Source organism: Seriola dumerili, unplaced genomic scaffold (assembly GCF_002260705.1).
Source record: "Seriola dumerili isolate Sdu_G_001 unplaced genomic scaffold, Sdu_1.0 BDQW01000149.1, whole genome shotgun sequence".
NCBI lineage: Eukaryota > Metazoa > Chordata > Actinopteri > Carangiformes > Carangidae > Seriola > Seriola dumerili.
This window is the reverse complement of record NW_019174404.1, coordinates 2,304,676-2,325,562: the sequence shown is the minus strand read 5'-3', so window position 1 is coordinate 2,325,562 and position 20,887 is coordinate 2,304,676. Positions and strand designations below refer to the sequence as shown.

At 43.9% G+C, this 20,887-nt stretch overlaps 2 protein-coding genes across 2 annotated transcripts in view; one reads left to right on the top strand and one right to left on the bottom strand.

Annotated features, from left to right (window-relative positions):
• The window catches only part of LOC111225453 (transcription factor IIIB 90 kDa subunit-like), a 117,357-nt gene that overhangs the window by 66,713 nt on the left and 29,757 nt on the right, over positions 1 to 20,887 (bottom strand). The window contains exons 7-13 of the mRNA XM_022750339.1: positions 11,961 to 12,110; positions 9,779 to 9,872; positions 9,436 to 9,562; positions 7,924 to 7,963; positions 7,318 to 7,410; positions 4,864 to 4,877; positions 3,751 to 4,090 (exon numbers count right to left, since the gene is read on the bottom strand). Coding sequence (XP_022606060.1) covers positions 3,751 to 4,090; positions 4,864 to 4,877; positions 7,318 to 7,410; positions 7,924 to 7,963; positions 9,436 to 9,562; positions 9,779 to 9,872; positions 11,961 to 12,110 — 858 coding nt within the window. The remainder of the gene's footprint in view (positions 1 to 3,750; positions 4,091 to 4,863; positions 4,878 to 7,317; positions 7,411 to 7,923; positions 7,964 to 9,435; positions 9,563 to 9,778; positions 9,873 to 11,960; positions 12,111 to 20,887) is intronic.
• On the top strand, positions 15,648 to 20,110 carry LOC111225454 (BTB/POZ domain-containing protein 6-B). Its single transcript, XM_022750340.1, has 4 exons — positions 15,648 to 16,675; positions 17,436 to 17,526; positions 17,700 to 17,818; positions 18,441 to 20,110. The coding sequence occupies exons 1-4, from the start codon at positions 16,272 to 16,274 to the stop codon at positions 19,471 to 19,473; spliced, it is 1,647 nt and encodes a 548-aa protein (XP_022606061.1). The 5' UTR covers positions 15,648 to 16,271; the 3' UTR covers positions 19,474 to 20,110.

The window sequence follows — 20,887 nt, the reverse complement described above, 5'->3', positions numbered from 1 at the left end:
CCGAAGCCTGAACCAAACCAGGACCAGCCTGAATCCACAGAACCTCCTCCTGCATCCAGCTCCGTGCGACCGACCTCCAGACATACACAGAGGAAGGAAAACACTCCCGGTGGACATGGAGATACACAAACACAAACCAACACACAAACTGGTCACACACGCTGATTTAAGTGTAATCTGACACATGTGTCCTTTTCCTGCACGCACAAATGAAAATACACACAAATAAACAGAATAGGAAACATGGGAAAAAAAAATACTCGACTTGCACATAAATTGTCCGTTTAAAACCAAAAACCAAACTGTCCCAGGAATTAAACTGAAGAAGTGACTCATGAAGAAGTTCTTTGAAAACATTTGTTTTTGTTTTCTGTTCACTGAGTCCCGGGAACATCAGGATTACTCCCATCAACAGCACAGCAGCACAGTAAACACGGAGGTTCATTTTCTTTTACTGTTGTGTGACTTTAACGTCTGAATCCAACGTGGGAAAGAGGTAGAGAAGGGCGGCTGAAAACGTGTGAAAATGTGGAAACTGAGGCAGAAAACTGTAACTTAAATATATCTGGTACATCTGTGGTTCAGGAGCTTCAGCACCTCTGTTACATTAAACCACCCAACAGCAGCATCGCTTTATTTTACAGGTTCTGCTATTTCAGACTTATTTTTACAGGAAATTTATAGGAATTATTTTTTCAGTGTAGAATTTTTACATAATAAAAATTGGCACAAACCAGAGTGTAGTATTTTTTTTACAGTGTAGCATTGCCACTTTTACTCAAAATACCAATCAGTGTATTTCTGGGGCTAAATGGCAACACAGCACTGCTGCACAAACCAGCCCACACGAGTGCGGCAGAATAAAGAGACGCATTGGGGGGGGGGGGGGTGAATGAATGGCTCCCCTCAGATCAAACAGCCTCCAGTCCCACTCACCAACAATCAAACCCTTCAATCATTTTTCATTTTTTAAAGCCGATTTTGTCGCATTCGATGAGCCTCATGATCCATCACCTCGAGGAGGATGACTCAAAGTAACGTCACTCTAGAACAAAAACCTTTTTTTTTTTTTTTTGATGTTGTTGCAATTAACATAAGAGCCTGTGATTCGGAGAGCGGTGATTCATTACAGTTGTTCTCCCTGTCGTGGTCCCTCATGACGGGATGAGGTCAGTGGCATCACGGGGGGGCGGGGTTAATGGGCGGTTTGACCTGAGCTGTGGATGTTGAAGAGAGGCAGAGCTTCATGTAGACCAGGACAGTTTCAGTTTTGCGGAAGGGAACACGTTTAAGTGTTTAAATCCTGCAAGGTTTGGATGGTGGGTCCAGGTGGGCGGGGCTTGGTGACTGCTTTGTTGTGACATCACAAAGTTCCAGAAGTCCTGACGGCTGGTTTTAAGACTCAGTTTCTGAATACAGGCTGTGTGCATTTCTCTGTGGACTGAGGCTTTGATACTTTCACAGTATTAATATAGAAGCTAGACCTGATCTATAATCAAACAACACATGGACATCTGCCTTTATACTATATGGGACCTTTAATTTAAAAACTGCTCCACTGAAGTGTCAGCTTCTGTCATCAGCATCCTCCTCTACTCGCCTGAAGTTTCCTGTTTACATATATTTTTCTTTCTTTCTATTGATATATCATATGTTGTTTGTCACATGTTTAAGTGTAGTAAAAGTCTAAATAACGTGCATATTCATGAAACTTTAGTTTACTTTCTTAAACTTACTTCCATCCTCTTGCACTCGCTCTAGTTTTGGGAAATGTTTGTAAAAATTTAAAAGCGTTTTGTAAGAAAACTCGTTTTTAAAAAAAATGACCCAGGTCATTTATGGAAACCAAGGGGCTTCAGCTGGGATTCAAACCTGTGACCTTTAAGTCGGAGGATGTTCTCCAAACATTGGGCCACTTCACCGTCTTCCATCACAACATCCATCAATACACACTTCACCCCCCCTGGCCTCCCATGATTCCCCCATCCTCCCACTCAGAGCCATAAAAAACACAGGTTTCCTCATCAGGACAGATGTAGCTGCACGGCACCATTAGCTCGCATCCATCAACGCCTCTGCACACCCAGATAAAGGAGGGTTTTTTTGGGGGGGGGGGGGTTACGCAGAACATCCTACTCATGTAATTAGGTAATTATAGCCAACGCATGATGGATCCCTGTATTTGTTTTATTTTTGCAACCGTTAATAAGTCACATTGACAGAGGGTGTGATCACTCCTCCGGTTTGTTTTCTCTTTTTCTTCCTTCTTTCTTTTTTTTCTTTTGCAGTGGAAACGTTGGGTCTGTTTTTGTGTTTGGTTCATTTAGGTTCATGTTACTCGACCGCATTTCAACAAGAGCCCGACTGAGTCTCACTGACATGTTCCTTCATCACACACTGTGGTGTACTTTGACTCAATCCCACACACACACACAGACACACACACTCCTGCTGCAGCAAATACTCACTAGAGCAACAAATGTGTATCAATCCGCCACTGAAAATAATCCCCAACAAAAGCACCGTTTCCTCCTGTCACCGTGTCCAGCTGGTTTCTCAGATAGCGGACAGTGTAAAGACGGACAGGAAGAGAGAGGGGCATGACGTGGAGGTTAAGGCTCATCTCGTTGGGAACCTCAGCAGAAAAGCACCAGGTACCAGGTGATACGGACGACAAAGGCGAGTCGTGTTGAGCCAGTAACATTCAGTGGAAAAGGGCAGTGAGTGTTGATGTTTCAAGCTCTCAACAAGTCATTATGAGTCGTCTTCAACTGCCGTCAGATCGACATGAAATATACCTGCTGTCAGGAGTGTCAAGTTACAAACTATTTTTTAATGTGATCGAAGCTAAAGTCACCAGATCTGTGACGAGTCCTCACTGAGACTTTACACCCATAAACCCCTTGTGCCGCTTCCTGTACTTTGCTCCTAACAAACGCCGTTCCCACTTATTTCCGCTCGTCTCGGTTCACCTGAGCTCAAACAGTACGCGTCACGCTCTGTCGGAGAGCGGTGCTCGACGTGAAATGTGCCGCCAATATAGCAAAACTGCGGTTAAAACTTGCAGCAACTTTTGGCACCAGTCCAACGTCTCAACAGGCCTCAGGGGTGAAGAACACGTCTCCTGAACGTCTCCCACACATTCCCTTCATGTCTGCAGTGTATGAGAAGGGTGAAACATAATGAGGGATGACAAATTTCACATGAGGCTCAGCTCACTTTCTATCGGGAGCAAAAGGTAATTATGACAATTAAACCTGAGAGAGCGTTCTTTAACGTGATTACGGGTTATTATGGTGATACTGTAGGAGGCAGACACAGTCAAGGGTGAACGGTATCACCGCAGCGACCATCATCGGGTCGGGAAAAGCTGCTTTTATAAAGATGTTTGCTAAATCAAACAATATAACGCCCGGCATGTTTTCTTAACAGCAGCAGATTCTTCAGTTGGCTCGGCTCAATCCACTGTTTGTACAGAGGAAATGTATTAAATACATCCGCTCCTCTCCCTCCTCATGTGCTCGGATCACACTGATGACACATCAAAATGCAGAAGAAGAAAAACATTGTGCCAACAGAAAGAAAAAACAGAGAGGAAGTCGAGAGATATTTTTTATGCCCCGAAATCAGAGAAAACCTCCAGTCCAGTTTCTAATTTCTGGTAATGTGATGTGATCCGAGTGGAAAAAGCATCTGGTTTGATAAAACTGACGACATTAACTTAAAAAAAAAACAAAAAAAACAAGGTGCACTCACCGTTCTCCTTCTCGTCTCCGATGCACTTGGTGATGGACTCGGAGAGGCCCAGAGTGGCCGCTGAGGGCATCGTACCCAAGATGGACGCCAGCGATGGGCCTTTTCTCTTCGGAAAGCCGCCCTCCTCATCCTCCTCCTCCTCCTCCTCCTGCTGCTGCTGCTGCTGCTGGTTCTCCTCTTCCTCCTCTGGTCTCTTCTCCTCTAGTTTGATCAGAGCCTCCAGCGTGAGCTCGCCGAGGTCTTTGCCAAAGTGCTTGGCCACGGCCTGAAGCTCGGCTTCCTCCTCCTGCTCCTCATCGTCTGCCGCTTTAGACGTCGTGGAGAGCGCGTCGTCGTCGTCGTCGTCGTCATTTCCACAGTCTGGGAGAGGGATAGACGGAGTTTGATGTTGGATTAAAGTGTTCATTTATCCCTTTAAGGAAGTTCTTGTTTTGTCAGGATCATTTTTAAAACCAACAGGTTACAGCCTCTGAAAAATAAACCTACATGAACTCATTGTGTGCTGTATGTTGTCATGTCGCCAGGCTTCCATTTGTACACGTTAAACAAATCAGAAACTGTTTTCGGCGGCTTGGTAGGCGGATATGTTTTGCTTCGGCCATATTTTGCTCCCTGCAAATCTAGACCATTTCATTTAAGTGAATACACCTTTTTTCTCAATTAATCAGCTAATTGTTTAATATATAAAAAGTCAGAGAGAATTTTCCAGTAACTAGAAAGTCACTGGTTTAACTCCTGCCATGAATCCCAACACGAAAATGAAAAATGTTCTGGTTCAAACTAGAAAGCATGAATTATAAATAAGTCTTTGCATTTTGTCTCACCTTCACTGTTGTATCTCATTATGCACTTCATGAGTTTTCCCTGTGTATTAATAAGGCGGCAGTTACACTATGCTCACGTGGTGCAATTAGTGGTGCATAATTGTACATCATAGTTATAGTTTCCTAATTAAAATAATGCAATCAAATAAAATTAAAATAAAAACCCACTGTAGTTAAAAATATAAAATTCCACAAGTGCAGTGAAATTATTTTGTTCAAAAATCACAGAGAAAAGAAATGGTGATGTATAATTACACCCAGACAAAATAATTGGGATCATAATATTGGCCGTCCTCTCTCAGTCCTGGTGGCTAATTAAAATGTGTCCTTTAATCAGCCATAATTAAAACGTCCTCACACAGGTTTCAGCCCACAAGTCAGAAAAAGCAACTTGGTTCTCAATCTGAGAAGAAATGAAATGCCGCCGGATCTGAGAGCGTCGCAGCAGCTGGAAGAGCAACACGCCTGAAATCAGTGACAGCCTGCGACTCCCCCCCACTGTGTGACAACAGGGGGAGTCTGTGTGTGAGTGTGTGTGTGTGTGTGTGTGTGTGTGTGTGTGTGCGTGTGTGTGTGAGAGAAACAGACAAAAGACAGAGAGCCAGAGATAAGGAGCCAAAGGTAGAAACAGATAAAGACGAAGAGCGGACAGGCAGTGTGGTCTGATGTGTGTTATTTTTGTCCATGGGTGGGCGTCAGTGTGTGTGTGTGTGTGTGTGTGTGTGTGTGTGTGTGTGTGTGTGTGTTGAGGAAGGTCTCTGATGAAGGAAGGTGACACCAACAGAAGCTCAGACTTCTCTTCTTGTGTGACTGATTGACAGGAGAACAAATAAAAGCATCATCACACATTAACACTGCAGAGTTTTTCCACCGCGATGTTTCGGTTTTGGCGTCAAACTCAAGCGAGTCGACAGCTGCTCATGTTAATGCTGCTTTATTAAGGTTAGTGCTGTGACACACCAGGCAGGTGTTCAGATATCATGTCTGTGGTCACACTGGCCGACAAATGAATCTGTAATTCTCATTTCACACCAGAAAAACTGTTTCATAAGAAGCTGAGAATCAAATTTTCTGTTCTAATATTTTTTACCAGTAAAAAACCAAAGTTTGACCTGATGGTGCTGCCACCAGAAACGCTTGGTTATCTAAACGGTTTTATCTCGTGCACGGCGGCCTTTTCTAAACATTTTAGACTAGTCAGCTCGGCTTCAGCTTCAGCTGCTTATTAGCTTCATAACATGCTCGTGTTAGCAGTCAACTCTGCCTGTTAATGGGCTTTATATCTACCAAAGCACACTTGCATGTTGGCTTCAGCTTGTATGCATGTTAACAACTTTTTCTTGCATGTTGACATTTAGCCACAGGTTAAATCGGCCCGGAGCCCACCGGAGCTGAGCTCGCCCTCCATGACATCCAAATGGCGCCCTGTCAGAGCGCAGCTCCGTCTCCTTCGGTATCACAGCTTTGTAAACTCTCACACGTTTGTCTCACTTTGACCAAACAAATGTAGAGTCCAGGCTCCTTTTCTTTGAGGTTTTTTTTTGTTGTTGTTTTTAAAATCTGTGGCGTCACTCAGCAGCAGGATCCACACTGTGTCTCCAAACTGAAAGACGCATGTGGCACAGCAGCAGTGATGTCATTAATTATTTAAATGGTCTGTATATACAGTAGCCTCATTAACCTAAATGCTTTTCTGCACAGCAAACAGACAACCTGTTGCACACAGACTCCAGCTTTATACAGTGAGATGACTGAGAACAAAGCAGCTGCGCTCAGGATGAATCCAGCAACATCAACGCTGCTTTATTTTTACTTTCAGCGAGTGTCTGAATATCGTTTCCTCTGGAGAATCATAAGCTTTTTATGAGAGGGACTTTTTGGTTTTGCTGCATAAATGCAATATATCTGCGGTGGTGGAGTTACTGGATCTTATGAGATAAATAAAAAACATCGCTCTAATAATGAAAACACTCCCTTCATTGTACTCAGCCTATAAGTTAGTGTAGATACTGGAGCTGCCTCAGGGCAAAGACTCTATTTTTACACACAGACAGAAAATTTTCAATGTTTCATGAACCATAAATTTGGAAAAGTGCCGCTGGCAGAGTATTTGGGTTCAGGCCTGAACATTTGGGGTGTTGTATTTTTGTCTTTTTTCGACTTCAGAGGTGAACTTTTCCCCCCTCAAATTCATTCTGAGGGTCACTTCACCCAAATTACCAATAAATAAATTAAATTAAGTTGTTGGCAGCTGACTGATCCAATCTGACTCTGATTTTTGACAAATAAAATGGAGGTTAATGGGATTTAGTTGTGGCGCAGCATTTCACACTCTGGACAAATACACTGTCTTCAGTTTTCGCTTGGAACTACTTTCCTCTGAAGAAATAGTCCCTGTGAAAACTGTCAGCCTCATTGGACGAGGGATCCCTCTCCTCACGAATCCCAGTTAAACTCCAGCATTTAGCAGCTAACATTTAGCATGTCCGCATATTAATATCTGCACAGTCGTCGTGGGAACATGCTAACATTTAGCATGTTTGTGTGGCAGTTTGATGTTAGCATGCTAATATTGTTTATTAACTTTGTGTGATTTCACCAAGTACCAAAGTGATTTAAAACACGGCCAATAACAATAATCATTTTGACTCCGAGCACAAAGCATTCTGGGACAGTTTTGATGGTGATCTAACTGTGAGTGTGTGTGGAGATCAAGCGGCGCCTCTCTGCTCCGTACCTTCTTTGGCGTAGGCGGCGTACACTCCCCTCAGTTTGGGTCTGCTGCTGTGAAGCTCTGCATCGATCTCATCCTGGTAGCCATGAATTTCATCTGTTGAAGATAAACATCACAAGAGTTAAAGCGAGAACGATTCCTGGATCAACGTTATTAAACCTCATGAGTAGAAAATCAGATGCAGTAACTTCTTCATGTCCCTAAAATGACTGTGAAATTACACTTGTGGTGCTTTTTATGTTCTCAGTTGTTCTGTGAAACTTTACTAACCCTTTAAATTAAAATATCATATGTTAGTATAGTAACAGAACATGTGGTTAATTACATGTTGTGCAGAAAAGAAATAATTTTAAAGGCGAAGGGAGCCGTTTCCTCTCTAGGTTTTTCTTTGTATTGACCACATCCAACACCGATCTGCAATTAGTCAAGGTCGGCCGAGTGGCAGCCGCATAGAAGAGAACAAAGTGCAACCAAACTTAGTCTTTGTCTGTGCTGACTGTGATGAAAAGCCGATAGAATTCATTTTGCAAACTAAAAGAAAAGCAGGCGGCCCGAGAGTCAAGATGCTTTGAATGTGATGGCAAACAGACAAGGATGTCGCATTCATACCTTCGACGTCATCCATCTTTTTCTTCAGCTCCGTCTCCAGCTAGAGGGAGGGAGACAAAGCAGAGAGAGCTGGATGAGAGAATGAGAGACCCTTTATTCTAATGCAGCACTGACTACGGGGTGAAATGGTTACCGAGTTAAACATCTCGGAAAGACAGAACGTTATGACACGAGGATTGTGGGCAGTTGACAGCAGCTCTCAGAAGCACTTTTTCTTCCTACAAGTATAAAACACTGAGACTTTGATTTGATTCCTGTAGTGAGAAACACAGCTGAAGTACAGTCCTCACTGCCTGACAACACACAGGTCCGATCTTTTTTATTCCCCTTTACTGCAAAAGTAAAAACCGTTTGTGTGTTATAGAAACCTGGTGGATCCTTATTCAGCTCTTTCCCATTGAGACATTAAAAAACGCTGCTTGATTACTGAGCAGAGAATCTTCTTAAAGGTCCAATACTTTACATATTTTATATTTTTCCTGTGTTTTATTTTGAAGTGTTGATCCATAAGAAGATATATTTGTGGTTTTAAGAACCAAAAACCCTGCAAGGTGGGATGGTGGGTTCAGGTGGGCGGGGCTTGGGGCATGGTTCAGAGATGTGACTGCAATGCTGTGACATCACAAAGTTCCAGAAGTTCTGACGGCTGGTTTTAAGGCTCAGTTTCTGAATACAGGCTGTGTGCATTTCTCTGTGGGCTGAGCCCTTTGATACGTTCACAGTATTAATACAGAACCTCGACCTGATCTATAATCAAACAACAGATGGAAATCTTCTACGACAAAATCCTCAACTCAAAATTCTACTTGTGTATGAGGTTTTCAACCATGTCATGACTAAAACTTCAACCTCCTCTCTGATGATGACGCCCAGCAGATATGGTTGAAAGCTTGGGAACAAACGGCAACTAAGTTATTCTCTGTAAAATTGTAAATTCTTGACTCTAGCGTCAGAAGAAAAACAAATTTCTTGTTTTGTCTGAAACTACAGAAAGCAACATGGACACAAATCAAACCTCTGACATGGATTACATTTAATATCTGCAGGAGTTACAGGTTTTAAAATGATCTTGCTACTTAGAAAAATAAATACACATAAAATATGTTCTGGTCTCAAATAAGAGTAAGAGTTAGTAAGAGTTAAATCGGCTAAATCAGCAACAGAGTCCATGAAACAAAGCCCAGCTGCTCCCTCCCTCTCTGTAAACGGTGTAAACGTACAGAACAGTGATAGTAATTAGACTGTTTTACTTTAAAGGTTAATGTCCTTCATTAATTATTGCTGAAAGCCTGAGGGCTGCAAATATTCATCAAGAAAATGTAAGGTAAAATTTTAATAGTCCTTTTTACTGTGTGCCACTGGCATTTATCACAAATGTTACACGTGGACATGTTACTGCACTTCACCGACATCTGTGGCTCCGCAGATGATTTTAAAGGCTCCTGGAACCGACTTATCTGAAGAACTCGGCCCCTGATTCACCTCGCTGCGCGTCGACACACGTGTTCATACCTGCTCGATTTTCTTCTTCTGTAGTCCAGCTGTGAAGCAGGGCGGGTCACACTCCTGGTCCAGATCGATCTTCATGAACTCCTCGATGGTCAGCTGACTGGTGGGCGTGTCCTCAAACTCTATCAGTCTGATGAAGGGAAGAAATTACAGCCAGATCATCAAATAAAAAAAATACACATTTATTAGAAGGATAAACCCCATTTTTAAGGCGGTCCTTAACACAAAATACAATACATGAAGCACAAAAATTACTTCCGGACTAATTTATAATTGCATTTTATATTTTATACATGCACGCACGTACTTAAAATTAAGATGAAACTTTTGAACTGTCACCACCCACCTTTTTCTTAGCGTGCTCTCACACACTTTCACAACGCTGACAATTTCTTTGATGGTGCGGCGAAACTCGTGCGCACGAGCGGCAACAAGAAGAGCTGGAGACAGAAAACAAAACCAAAAACAAAACAAAACAAAAACAAAAACAGAGAATGTGATGAGATTTAACCAAAAGGTACAAACAGCCCAGTGACGTACGACCCCTGTCATGCCCCATAACTCAACCTGTGTCGTCCCTGAAACCACAACAGTGCACAGAATATAAGATGATTTAATATTCTGTGTCTTATATTCGGCTTTCTTTCTCTGTTTTGGAAAAAAAAAAATGCATATGCACATAGTGATACAACAAATGTGCACAAACACAGTGAAGACGTGACTCAAGAGTGAATTATAGTCATGGCTGCAGTTCAGGAGTTTGTGTGTGAACACCTTGAAGACTGGAGGACGGAGCCGACAGGACGAGGGCACCTCAGCCTTCAGAGCCAACAGCCCGCCCCCGCACGAAAACAGTTTTAAAGAGGAGTAACAACAACACTAATATTATGCAATGAATTGCAGTGCGGGCCTTGAAGGGGAACAGTTATATAACCGTCATTAGAGTTGCCTCCCTCACTCAAGAGCCTGTTAAAAGATGGATGCATGCTTCTAGTCCTACATGCACACTTCTAACAGCCTTTAGGACTGAAGTGGTGGCTTTTAGCTGCGCTGAGGACTTCCTCAAACATTTCAGCACCATTACCTTGAAACCCCGTAATTGTAAAGTTGCCGGTTTTCCTTTCTTAATGCAGAGTTAACTTTGTGATTTTGTTACTTAGCGATCATGACTCTTTGTCCTTGAACTTGCTGAATGTAGTCAGTGATGTAACGCTCTTCTTCTACCCTGAAGAACTTTCTGCAGTTGCATGTTTCTGGTTCATCAGCAGGAGATATTTGCATCAGTTTTGGGAACAAACTTTTCCTTCTCTTCCGTCTGAGTGTATCCTTCTCAATGATTTATGATAAGCAATTAATTATTCAGGCAATGCAGCAGAGGAACAGAGAAAGCAGAAAATTGAAACCATGAGTGTAAACATGCAGGGAGCAGAGGAAGCCGGTGATTCAATTTCAGGACGTCTTAGCTGGTAATGCGTCAAAGCCGAGCGTATTCAGGTTGACGCCGGCAGAGGGAGGAGCTCTGAGCTCAGCTGTTTCTCCTGATCTGCACCACAACACTCCGAGGAAGAGGCTGACGGGCAGGGCGGGAAATCAACACCAGGCGAACTGCGGGAAGCTTAGGCAGGTGCCGGCAGGTTCGCCTCAGCCTCTCCGGCAGGAAACCAGCGAACAGTAAAAGCCTCAAGTGAATTTAGAAAAAAAAACTTTATTGGTCAAGTGAACACCAGGATTCACCAGCCACTGCACCTGCTGGTGGACAAACCTGTTCGTGGTGTCATAAACAACACTCAGGTTAATGTGGACGTGTTAAATTTAGGGTTTCAACGATTCTGAAACCGGGATCGAAACCGCCAAAAACAGGAACAGCAACCCACCAACCAAATTACTGTTCTATTTAAAGTTAGGGCAAGCTGAATATTTGGTAAATTAAAATAATTAAGACTTAATAACCCCATGTGCCTGGGCGTTCACTCAGATCGGTGGATGGAGCTCTGCTGGTTATTCCAAGGTCTCAGCTCGAGACTAAAGGTGACCGGGTCGTCGCTGTTAGAGACTCAAAACTGAGGAACACACATTTTATTGGAAAGCTTTTATGAATGTTTGACATGTTTTATTTTCCCATGAATTTATATGTTCGTGTAACTTACCTCTGTTCCTGAAAAATCATTTTAATTGCCTCCAATATGAAGTTAGATTCATCTATAGATTAAGATGACTGGAAAACAGTCTTTATTTTTCCTACATAGTAGCTGCTCATCCAACTGAAGATGAGGCACTTGCAAAATTCATAACTTGTTTTGACTGTTTAAGAGTTTTTAAAGGCAATTAGAGCAGGAGAAAAGCTTACATTGAAAAACTGAAGATTATAGGAGCTGTTGACCCATCAAAAGTGGGTCTGTATGATTAGTTAAATTTCTCAGAGGAACATTTTCAACTAAAACTGAATTTAAAAACACTCATCTGACATAAAAACAATCGTCCACAGTGCAGACACTAGATATCTAACCCCTCCTTGTCTCGTTGGTTACCTGCTCCGCAGAGTCCCGACGGCCTCCGTCCCGTGTGCATCCAGTCCCTCTTCATCCTCTGCACCAGTCTCATCGCCGTCATGGAGACGTCGTGGTTCTTCTCACCAAACTCCAGCAGCTGAGCGAACCGGGGAATATACAGGCACGGGTCTGACGGAGACAAGAGGAGGAAGATTTGCTCAGTGTTTGTTGTGATGCATGTTCATAATATTCATGTTCGGATTCAGTCACTGCTTCAAATCCACTAAAGAGCTCATGCTGTTAGACTTCTTGTGTCTCTCATGATTATAACACGTTGACATCAGACGCTGCTGCCACAAACCTCACAGGACGACACTTCAGCCAAAACTCTGTCCGATGAACCAGCTGCTTGTGTGTCCATGTGACGTGTGTTTACAAGCCCTGGTTTGTTTTTGTCTGAGCAGCAAACCAACCAAAAGCAAAAAAAAAAAAAAAACAAGTCATTTTTCCCCCACTTTGGTTCAGACGAAAGAAATTCTTTATTTTTTTTTCCTTTCACCAAAAATCCTGCCTAAAAATACATCCAGATTCAACTTCACCAACACCTGTGAGCTCCCCAGTAAAACCAGTCCCCTCCTGCTGCCTGGCTAATTAGCTGCACCAGAGAAACCAGAGGATTAGCATTTTAGCTCAAGTGCACCTCAAAAGCAGCCTGTTTCTCATTCAGTGTCTCCGTCCAGATTTTCTCAGCTGGCGAAAGGATTTGAACGGGCAGCCGTCCAATCACAGGCTCACGTCTCAAACTTTTCTGCTCCTCGAATGTCTCTGAGAAACGTGTACGGTGCGTCGTATCAGAAACTTTATGGAAAACACTTTAGATGCAGCTGAGGAGAGAAAAAAGAAAAACAACAGAACCACCTGCTTTTGTCATGAAGCAGCCTGGCAGGCGGCCAGTTCGCCTTTCGTCTCTTTTTTTTTTATTCTATAAATGAGAAATCTAATTTAATTCTGAAACTCCACTCTAACTGGGAGACAAAAGGTGGACTTTTGTGCCACGGCCATGACACTGGAGAATCTTTGAAGTTAGTGGCTGCGTTTAAAGAGCAGTCCAGTGGAAAGCTGGTAGAGCCAGCTGGTAATAAGATCCAGGCTGATCCCCCCCCCCCCACTCCGCACCATGTAATGATACGTCTGCAGAGCTGGCCATCACTGCTCCAAGTTTTACTGGAGTGTCTGGGTCCAGGAAAAGATCACCACAGAAAAAAAAGAGGGTGTTTAATAAAAAAGAAATACAAAAAAATTCCACCTTAAATCCTCCTTCAGTTGAATACAATCAATCTGCGATGCTCAAACAGCCCAGGATTCATTCTGTGATGGAGTGCTTGTGGTTTACCTTTTTTTTTTTCGTGGACCCACTTTCCCTCCACCTGCCTCGCCTACTTTCTAACTTCGGTTCCCCACATTCCCCCAAAATTACTTCGACCACCCCCTGAGAGGGGCCGTGAACTTGCTCCTTTCAATCAAATGTGGGAGCAGAGCTGCATGAATAGCATTAAAGTTGTGAGGAAGCTGCGCCCCTTTCCTACTCAAAACCCAAAACGGTCTCCGAGCCACAATGCATTCTGGTCCATTTTCTGTTACTGAGGGTGTAGAAATTGGTCTCAGAGTCTCCCTCTCTCTGATGGATTTCTCTCCGTATTGGACGTCGGAGCAAAACGGCAGCTCCAGAAAGAAGCCTTAACTCATCAGGACCTGACCGAATACTGATGCTGCTTTAGGTCGCTGAAATCATTTTCTGAAATCAAACTGCACTAAACCAGTCACAGATATTTGGATATGATGTCACGTTCGATCAGTCATCCAAGATACATCATCACAGGCAGCTAGGTGAAATCACAGTAGGTGTTTTCAGGTTTTTTAAAAAAAAAAAAGGAGAAATGTATTGATTTTTGCTGATACTTGTACATACAGTAGTGTTGATTGTTAGTTTGATCTGTAGGAGATCCCAGAATGAAGAGTCACATTTATCCACCAGTATATTTACCGTTATACAGGGATGTAATGCAGTGTAAAATTATAAGTTATCTTTCCAACCTTCGTGACATACTTTCCAATCACAAATCGAGGATGAAAGTGTCGTATGTTGACAGATTGTGTTTAATCTATGACACAAATCTTCCCTTTTTATATTTTTCCATTTTATCAATTATGATCAACTATATGAGGGCAAGAATTTGGGAAGCAGAAAGACAGATTTGTTTTGGTTTTTTTTAGTTTTCATTAGGTTATGTCTTTGGGGACGGTCACAGTCTCTCTACCTTGTTATTTCCAGTGGTGAAAAGAAACTAAAAAATATTACAAGCCCAAAAATACTTGTAAAAAACTGTACTTTCCACCACTGCTACATGAGCGTGGTCTGGGAAGAAAAGGACATGCATTTGTGTATATTTATATCCATGAAAAGGCTCCTTTGCAGACACCACATACTAATGGTAGAGAAGTATAAACCGTGTGTGAATTCAGCTGCACCGATTCTCCTTTATATTTACAGTCAGAGGTGTAGTGCTGCGTATACCCACCTCTGGACAGGTGGATTTATCTATACTTATCTATATCAGTGCACATTGCTGCAGTCAATAATGCTACAGTCTCTCACTTAATCTGTGGTGTTTACTGTGAACTCAGACCTCCGTTTCCTGACTTTAGTATTGAAGGCAGTGCCTCCTCCCAGGTAACATCAGTACACAGGTAAGACTGCACCAAGTCTCAGACTCACCACACAAATACAAATATGAAAAGGGACACATTAATGCCCTTATAAACTTTTAAAAACTGCCCGCCAATGACTACGCCTGTTGTTGCTGCGAGCTGGAGGAAAGAGCTGATACAATGTTAGATAACGATATTACACCTGTCAGAGTGAGGTGTGTTGATAAGTGTTCAGAGTCAGAACGTAGCAACACCTCATTACAAGTAAAAGCTGTGCACTGAAGTGTGTCAGTGCTATACTAAATCACAGGGTTATTACTACTGATGTGTTCAAGGGGGGGCAGCATTTTACTGCTGTGAGTGGTCGAGATGGAGCTATGTTTTTATTTACTCTTGGGCAGTGTTATCCATAAGAATGCATTATACTTTATCATCCATAAGAATGCATTATACTTTATCAGCTCCTCAAATCTTTTGGACATACAATCATAATTCATAAAGAAAATAATAAATGTTTCCTTCTAAACTCACTATACAGTCTGTCGAATGAAATTAGAATATTTAAATTACAGTATAGTGCACACACATTTGAGTACATTAACTTACCCCATTAAATTACTTTTTTTAAATTAAATAAAAGCATGAAGCTTAGTTGAAGTCACAGTAAACCCACCAACCAAAGCACCACTACACTACTGTTTAATATCCATCTCTCCTCATTACTGTCGTGGGCTGAACGGTCTTATTACACAGACCTCCTTTTCTTTTCTTTTTTTCCTTTTTTATTAAAGTTTGATTTTTATTTTTATTTTTTTTTTTTAACCACCGGCTCTAATGATTGGGACGGAGGAGGAGCGGTTGCCCGGTGACGCACTCTGCGGAGCTGCGGAGGGAGGCGCTTCGGTCCCCCTGACGTCAGCGCGGTGCGTGAATGTGATTGGTCCTCGACGAGCCCTGGGCGTCCGAGGAGATCACGACGAAAAAAAAAAAAAAAAAAAAAAAAAAACAGCAGAAAAAATAGAGTAGACCTTAAAAACTCCCGACAAATGACTACTTAGCTCGGATGCGTGCGGCCGCAAACGGGACAACATAGCTGGGTTCTCGTCGGTCGGGCAGCCGGTTCGGAGAAAGCAGAAGGAGAAATATGTGTGAGGATTAACGCGGAGGCGGGGTGGGAAAAAAAAATAGACTTGAATTACCAGCTGCGACTCTCCGGATTACCCACTCGCTGAAAAAAGGGAAAACAAGCGACGCTTCGCGGACGTTTCTCCGTCCAGAGAGGATGAGGTGACCGCCAGGAAACGGAGGAAAAGAAAAGAAAAGAAAAAAAAAAGAAAAGTGTTCGCGGTCGAAGTTGGGAACGGAGGAGGAGACGGACTCCGCCGGGCCTGGACACACATTTATATTTAGATGTTGTCGTGTAAACTTCGCGGTCGATGCCGTGTTGAAGCGGCGCCGTAGGAGCCGAATTCCCCGCAGAAAAAACGCCGAATCCTCCGCGGAGCAAACCTCCTCCTCCCCCTCCTCCTCCCACCACCACCACCACCACCACCACCCTCCGGTACAGTTAGTTCATTCAGACCCCGACAGCGACTCGGTTCACCGGATATCAACGCGAAGAAGACCGTGTTGCCCGTGCCGATGCCAACGGCAGACTGCAGGTTGCTCCATCATGGCCGGATCATGAGGTGTTTGACTTATCTGCTCCTACTTCCCGAAACACTGAAAAAGTCCAAGAAGGTCGGCAAGCTCCCGGACAGGCTGCCGGTATGTTATGAGATCCTGACCCTGTCCCTGACGAGCAAGAAGCAGCAGAAGCAGAAGGAGAAGAAGATGGCTGCGGAGCTGTACCCCGCCGCCAACACCAACAACACCAACCTGGCCAACGGCACTACGGTAGCGGACGCCGAGAAGACCAAGGAGGTGCAGGTGAGCCAGGCCAGCAGCAGCAGCGCGGCGACCACCCCGACCACCCAGCAAAACATCAACAACAACAACGTAGACCCACCCAGCTGGCAGTGCAGCCACCCAACACTGAGAGAGAGGTAACTCCGGAACACCCTGGACCTAAATTACCCGTCACCCCTTTTTCTGGTTTACAGCTGTAGTAAATTTAATAAGTGTGTGCAAAATATTCCTGAGAGCCCCCCCCTCCCACCCCTGCAGGGTTATGACCATAAAGTACATTAAGGTCATTATCAGGTAATGACAGCTCACTGCGGCCGCTGCATTAATATGACAGCAGCTGAAAAGGGAGATAAAATGCACCATAAAGTGCAGTAAGGTCAGCGTACTCTCGGTTCGCACAGTCACTCTCCCTCAGTGGGGTTTTGCGAGCTTTTATTTTGGAGGACCTAGTGATTTTGGGCACACCATCATGATTAAAAGTTTGTATAATAGCATAAATGTCAGGTTGCATGCGTTTTACTGCATCATCACTTTTCTTTTTCTTTTTTTTTTTTTTTTAAACCGGTTTTGCTTGTTTGCACACCCTCTCCAATGTGATTATTTTCTGTTTATTATATGATATTAAACTGAATATATTTGACTTTCGGACTGTTTATCCGACAAAGCAAGACATTTAAAATGCTCTGGGAACACGCGACTGGCATTTTTCACAGTTAATTAACATACAGATAATAAGCAGAGTTATTGATTATGAAAATATTTGAGTTGCAGCCCTGCTACGGTAGCTATATCCTCCCCAAACCTATGAAAATAACCAGTGTCTCTAGGCAAAAAGAGTGTGGGAGGACTGTTATACAATACTTGAGGCTTATTCATGAAACCTGCTCCTGCTTTTAGGAATGCCTTGATGTTTAACAATGAGCTGATGGCTGATGTCCACTTCATTGTTGGCCCCTTGGGGGCATCGCAGAAGGTCCCAGCACACAAGGTAAAGACGTTTCACCTCTTGGAAAAAAAAAATGTCCTTTAGCTGAGCAGGGAAGTTGTTCATGTCTCTGCACCACTGAAAGCCTGCTCCTTTATTGAACTTAGCAAAGAAAAGTGATCAGGTTGCATGTGTCTCTGACGCATCTGTTTGCTCCCTCCCTCTCTCCCTCCCAGTATGTGCTGGCCGTGGGAAGCTCGGTCTTCTGTGCCATGTTTTACGGCGATCTGGCGGAGGAGGAGTCTGAGATCCATATCCCAGATGTGGAACCTGCTGCTTTTCTAATTCTGCTGAAGTAAGCCACTCACCATCCCTCACACAGCCAACCAGAAGGAGAGATGACAAGCGCAGTCAGTGTCACTTCAAAGCATATTATTACTCATCCAAAGCTAAGCAGAGGCGAATGCCAAAATGCTGGAAGCGCCAGAGAGCAGTGGCAGCAGTACGGTGCTCTGTAATTGCTGGTTTTCTCAGCGCTCTTTGTTCAAGTAGAAACATTTTTTTCCCTTTTCCTCATCCACAGCCTGACAGTTTTCTTAGAGGGGGATATATGCAGACTAGGAGTTATAAATAACTTGCCTTTGTTTCTCATTTAGTAGCACTGGCTAAGCCAGCACCATGGACTATTGCGTGTTATGTCTTTGGAGAAAAGGTTAGGATGTGTTAAGTCATCGTAGGAAGACAGTCATTATTTCCATTTTGCTTTTTTTGTGGATGCAGTGGAAAATAGACAACGTACAAGCAGAGATTAGCCATTTTCAAGGATCCAAAGTCAGTTTACATAGAAGCACATGGTGCATCACGTCTCATTGTGAGGAATAATATGGAAGCTGTAGTGGATCCGTCTCTCCAGCGGAGCTACTAAGTTAGACTTTTGCATATTTACTGTGATTTAAATACGATTTCCCCTCTGCCAGGTACATGTACAGTGATGAGATCGACCTGGAGGCAGACACGGTGCTGGCCACCCTGTATGCTGCCAAAAAGTACATTGTCCCTGCACTGGCCAAGGCCTGCGTCACCTTCCTGGAAACGAGCCTGGAGGCCAAGAACGCCTGCGTGCTGCTGTCCCAGAGCCGCCTGTTCGAGGAGCCCGAGCTGACGCAGCGCTGCTGGGAGGTGATCGACGCTCAGGCCGAGCTCGCTCTGTGCTCCGAGGGCTTCTGCGAGATCGACCTGCAGACTCTGGAGATCATACTGCGGAGGGAGACCCTCAACACCAAGGAGGTGGTGGTGTTTGAGGCTGTTATGAGCTGGGCCACAGCGGAGTGCAAGAGACAAGGTTTGGGGCCCACCACCCGCAACAGAAGAGATGTCCTTGGCAAGGCGCTGTTTCTGGTGCGCATCCCCACCATGAGCCTGGAGGAGTTTGCTAACGGGGCGGCGCAATCTGATATCCTGACACTGGAGGAGACGCACAATGTGTTCCTGTGGTACACTGCGGCTAAAAAGCCCCAGCTGGACTTCCCTCTGTCTGCCAGGAAGGGCTTGGCGCCTCAGAGGTGCCATCGCTTCCAATCCTCGGCCTACCGGAGCAATCAGTGGCGCTACCGCGGCCGGTGCGACAGCATTCAGTTTGCGGTGGACAAGAGGATCTTTATCGCCGGTTTGGGACTGTACGGGTCGAGCGGCGGCAAAGCCGAGTACAGCGTCAAAATCGAACTCAAGAGGCAGGGGGTGATCCTGGCACAGAACCTGACAAAGTTCGTGTCGGACGGGTCGAGCAGTACGTTTCCGGTGTGGTTCGAGCATCCTGTTCAGGTGGAGCAGGACGCGTTCTACACGGTGAGCGCCGTGCTGGACGGGAACGAGCTGAGCTATTTCGGCCAGGAGGGCATGACGGAGGTGCAGTGCGGGAAGGTGACATTTCAATTCCAGTGTTCCTCCGACAGCACCAACGGGACCGGAGTACAGGGAGGACAGATCCCCGAGCTTGTGTTCTATGCATAAGCTGCTCTGGACTGCTGATGGAAAATTAGGTTCATCCTCGCCTCCCAGCCTTTACAGTAATGTAGCATTAAAGACACTTGAGTAATGTCACACTAAATGGCCTGGTTAGATCTTTGAGAGACTATTTTAAAAGCAAAAGGAGCTGTTGTTTTATCTTATTTAATTTAATGTTATTTTTTTATTTAAATACTGGGTTAACGTTATTTGCTCTGATGCCTGTGTTTAAAGGGCTGCGGCTGCTGTAGAAACAACATTAATACGGTGATTTGTGGTTATGTAATCAAGCTGAGCTCCGCAACTGGAACAAGTAGGGACTGCTTCAAATTGTGTAATTGCAAGTCTATATACAATGTTGTTACTATAGTCCAAGCAGCAATATTACACAAGGAGCAAACTTTATGTAGTGGTATGATTCTAAATGCAAAAAAAAAAAAAAAAAACAACAACAAAAAAAAAAAAAAAAAAAGTAGAAATCTTGTCAGACGCAGAGATGTTTTGCACTTCAGAGGACGGCCTCGGAAACGTTGTGTCTTTTGTAAAATACGATTTAACTGTTAACAGCTTGATGCTGTTAAAGACCAGATGTGTTCTGTACAAGAATGCTTATACACCTGATGATAAAACATAAAGGTTATAATGTGACTGAAGCCACAGATGTCATATTATTGTTGGTGCCTGGGTGAAGGGAGCAGGGGGGGGGGATTTGAGGGGCAGCAGCGCCCTCTGGTTACATCGGAGTGAACTACACCTGGGGCGTATGGAAACATGAGGTTCTTGCAGACGTGGATTGATGACTTCACGGGTTTGGTGGTCACAGGTTCAGGGGGCCGTTGAGTCGGGGGGGGGGGGCTGCTTTTTAAATCAACTCTTATAATCTTTTGTTTTAAAGTCAGGGGGGTCATTTAAAAGTAGAGAAGCCACATATTTTTATCCTGATCTGTACATATTAACAATCGGCCTCATCTGATATTTATTTTTTATTATATTTATGCTGATTTTCAGTGACACAGCTGCACAGGAAGCAACTTAAACATGCCTGAGTAGAGAGTAGAGAGTAGAACCTGCACTACAGGTCTGCGATATCTCTGCAGGGGAGAGTTTGTGGCAGGGAGATCTGGATACGATTCAGACGTGACTCACGTGCAGCGTAAACAAAAACACTTTCAATTAGCAACAGAACTTTAGTTATTAGGTCAACCTGCAAATTACAGTGGGAAAAAAAGGTGTAATGGGACCGAGTGGTGGTGATGCTCGGGTGTGTAGGAGAAGATAATTAGGACTAAAATAGATTTAGATCTTCTGGGGAAAAGAGAAAAAAATCAAGTTTAAGGGAAAGGGTATGTGTGAGTTTTCTCAGAGACTTTTTAATTTCCTGCCTGTGATTCAGCAGGAACATTTTAAAGCTCAACACAGT

Excerpts from the sequence above, each read along its gene's own strand:
- LOC111225454 (XM_022750340.1), top strand. The coding sequence starts at position 16,272 with ATGCCAACGGCAGACTGCAGGTTGCTCCATCATGGCCGGATCATGAGG. Across the intron at positions 17,527-17,699 it reads AGAAGGTCCCAGCACACAAG|TATGTGCTGGCCGTGGGAAG; the intron begins GTAAAGACGTTT and ends TCTCCCTCCCAG. Across the intron at positions 17,819-18,440 it reads GCTTTTCTAATTCTGCTGAA|GTACATGTACAGTGATGAGA; the intron begins GTAAGCCACTCA and ends CCCCTCTGCCAG.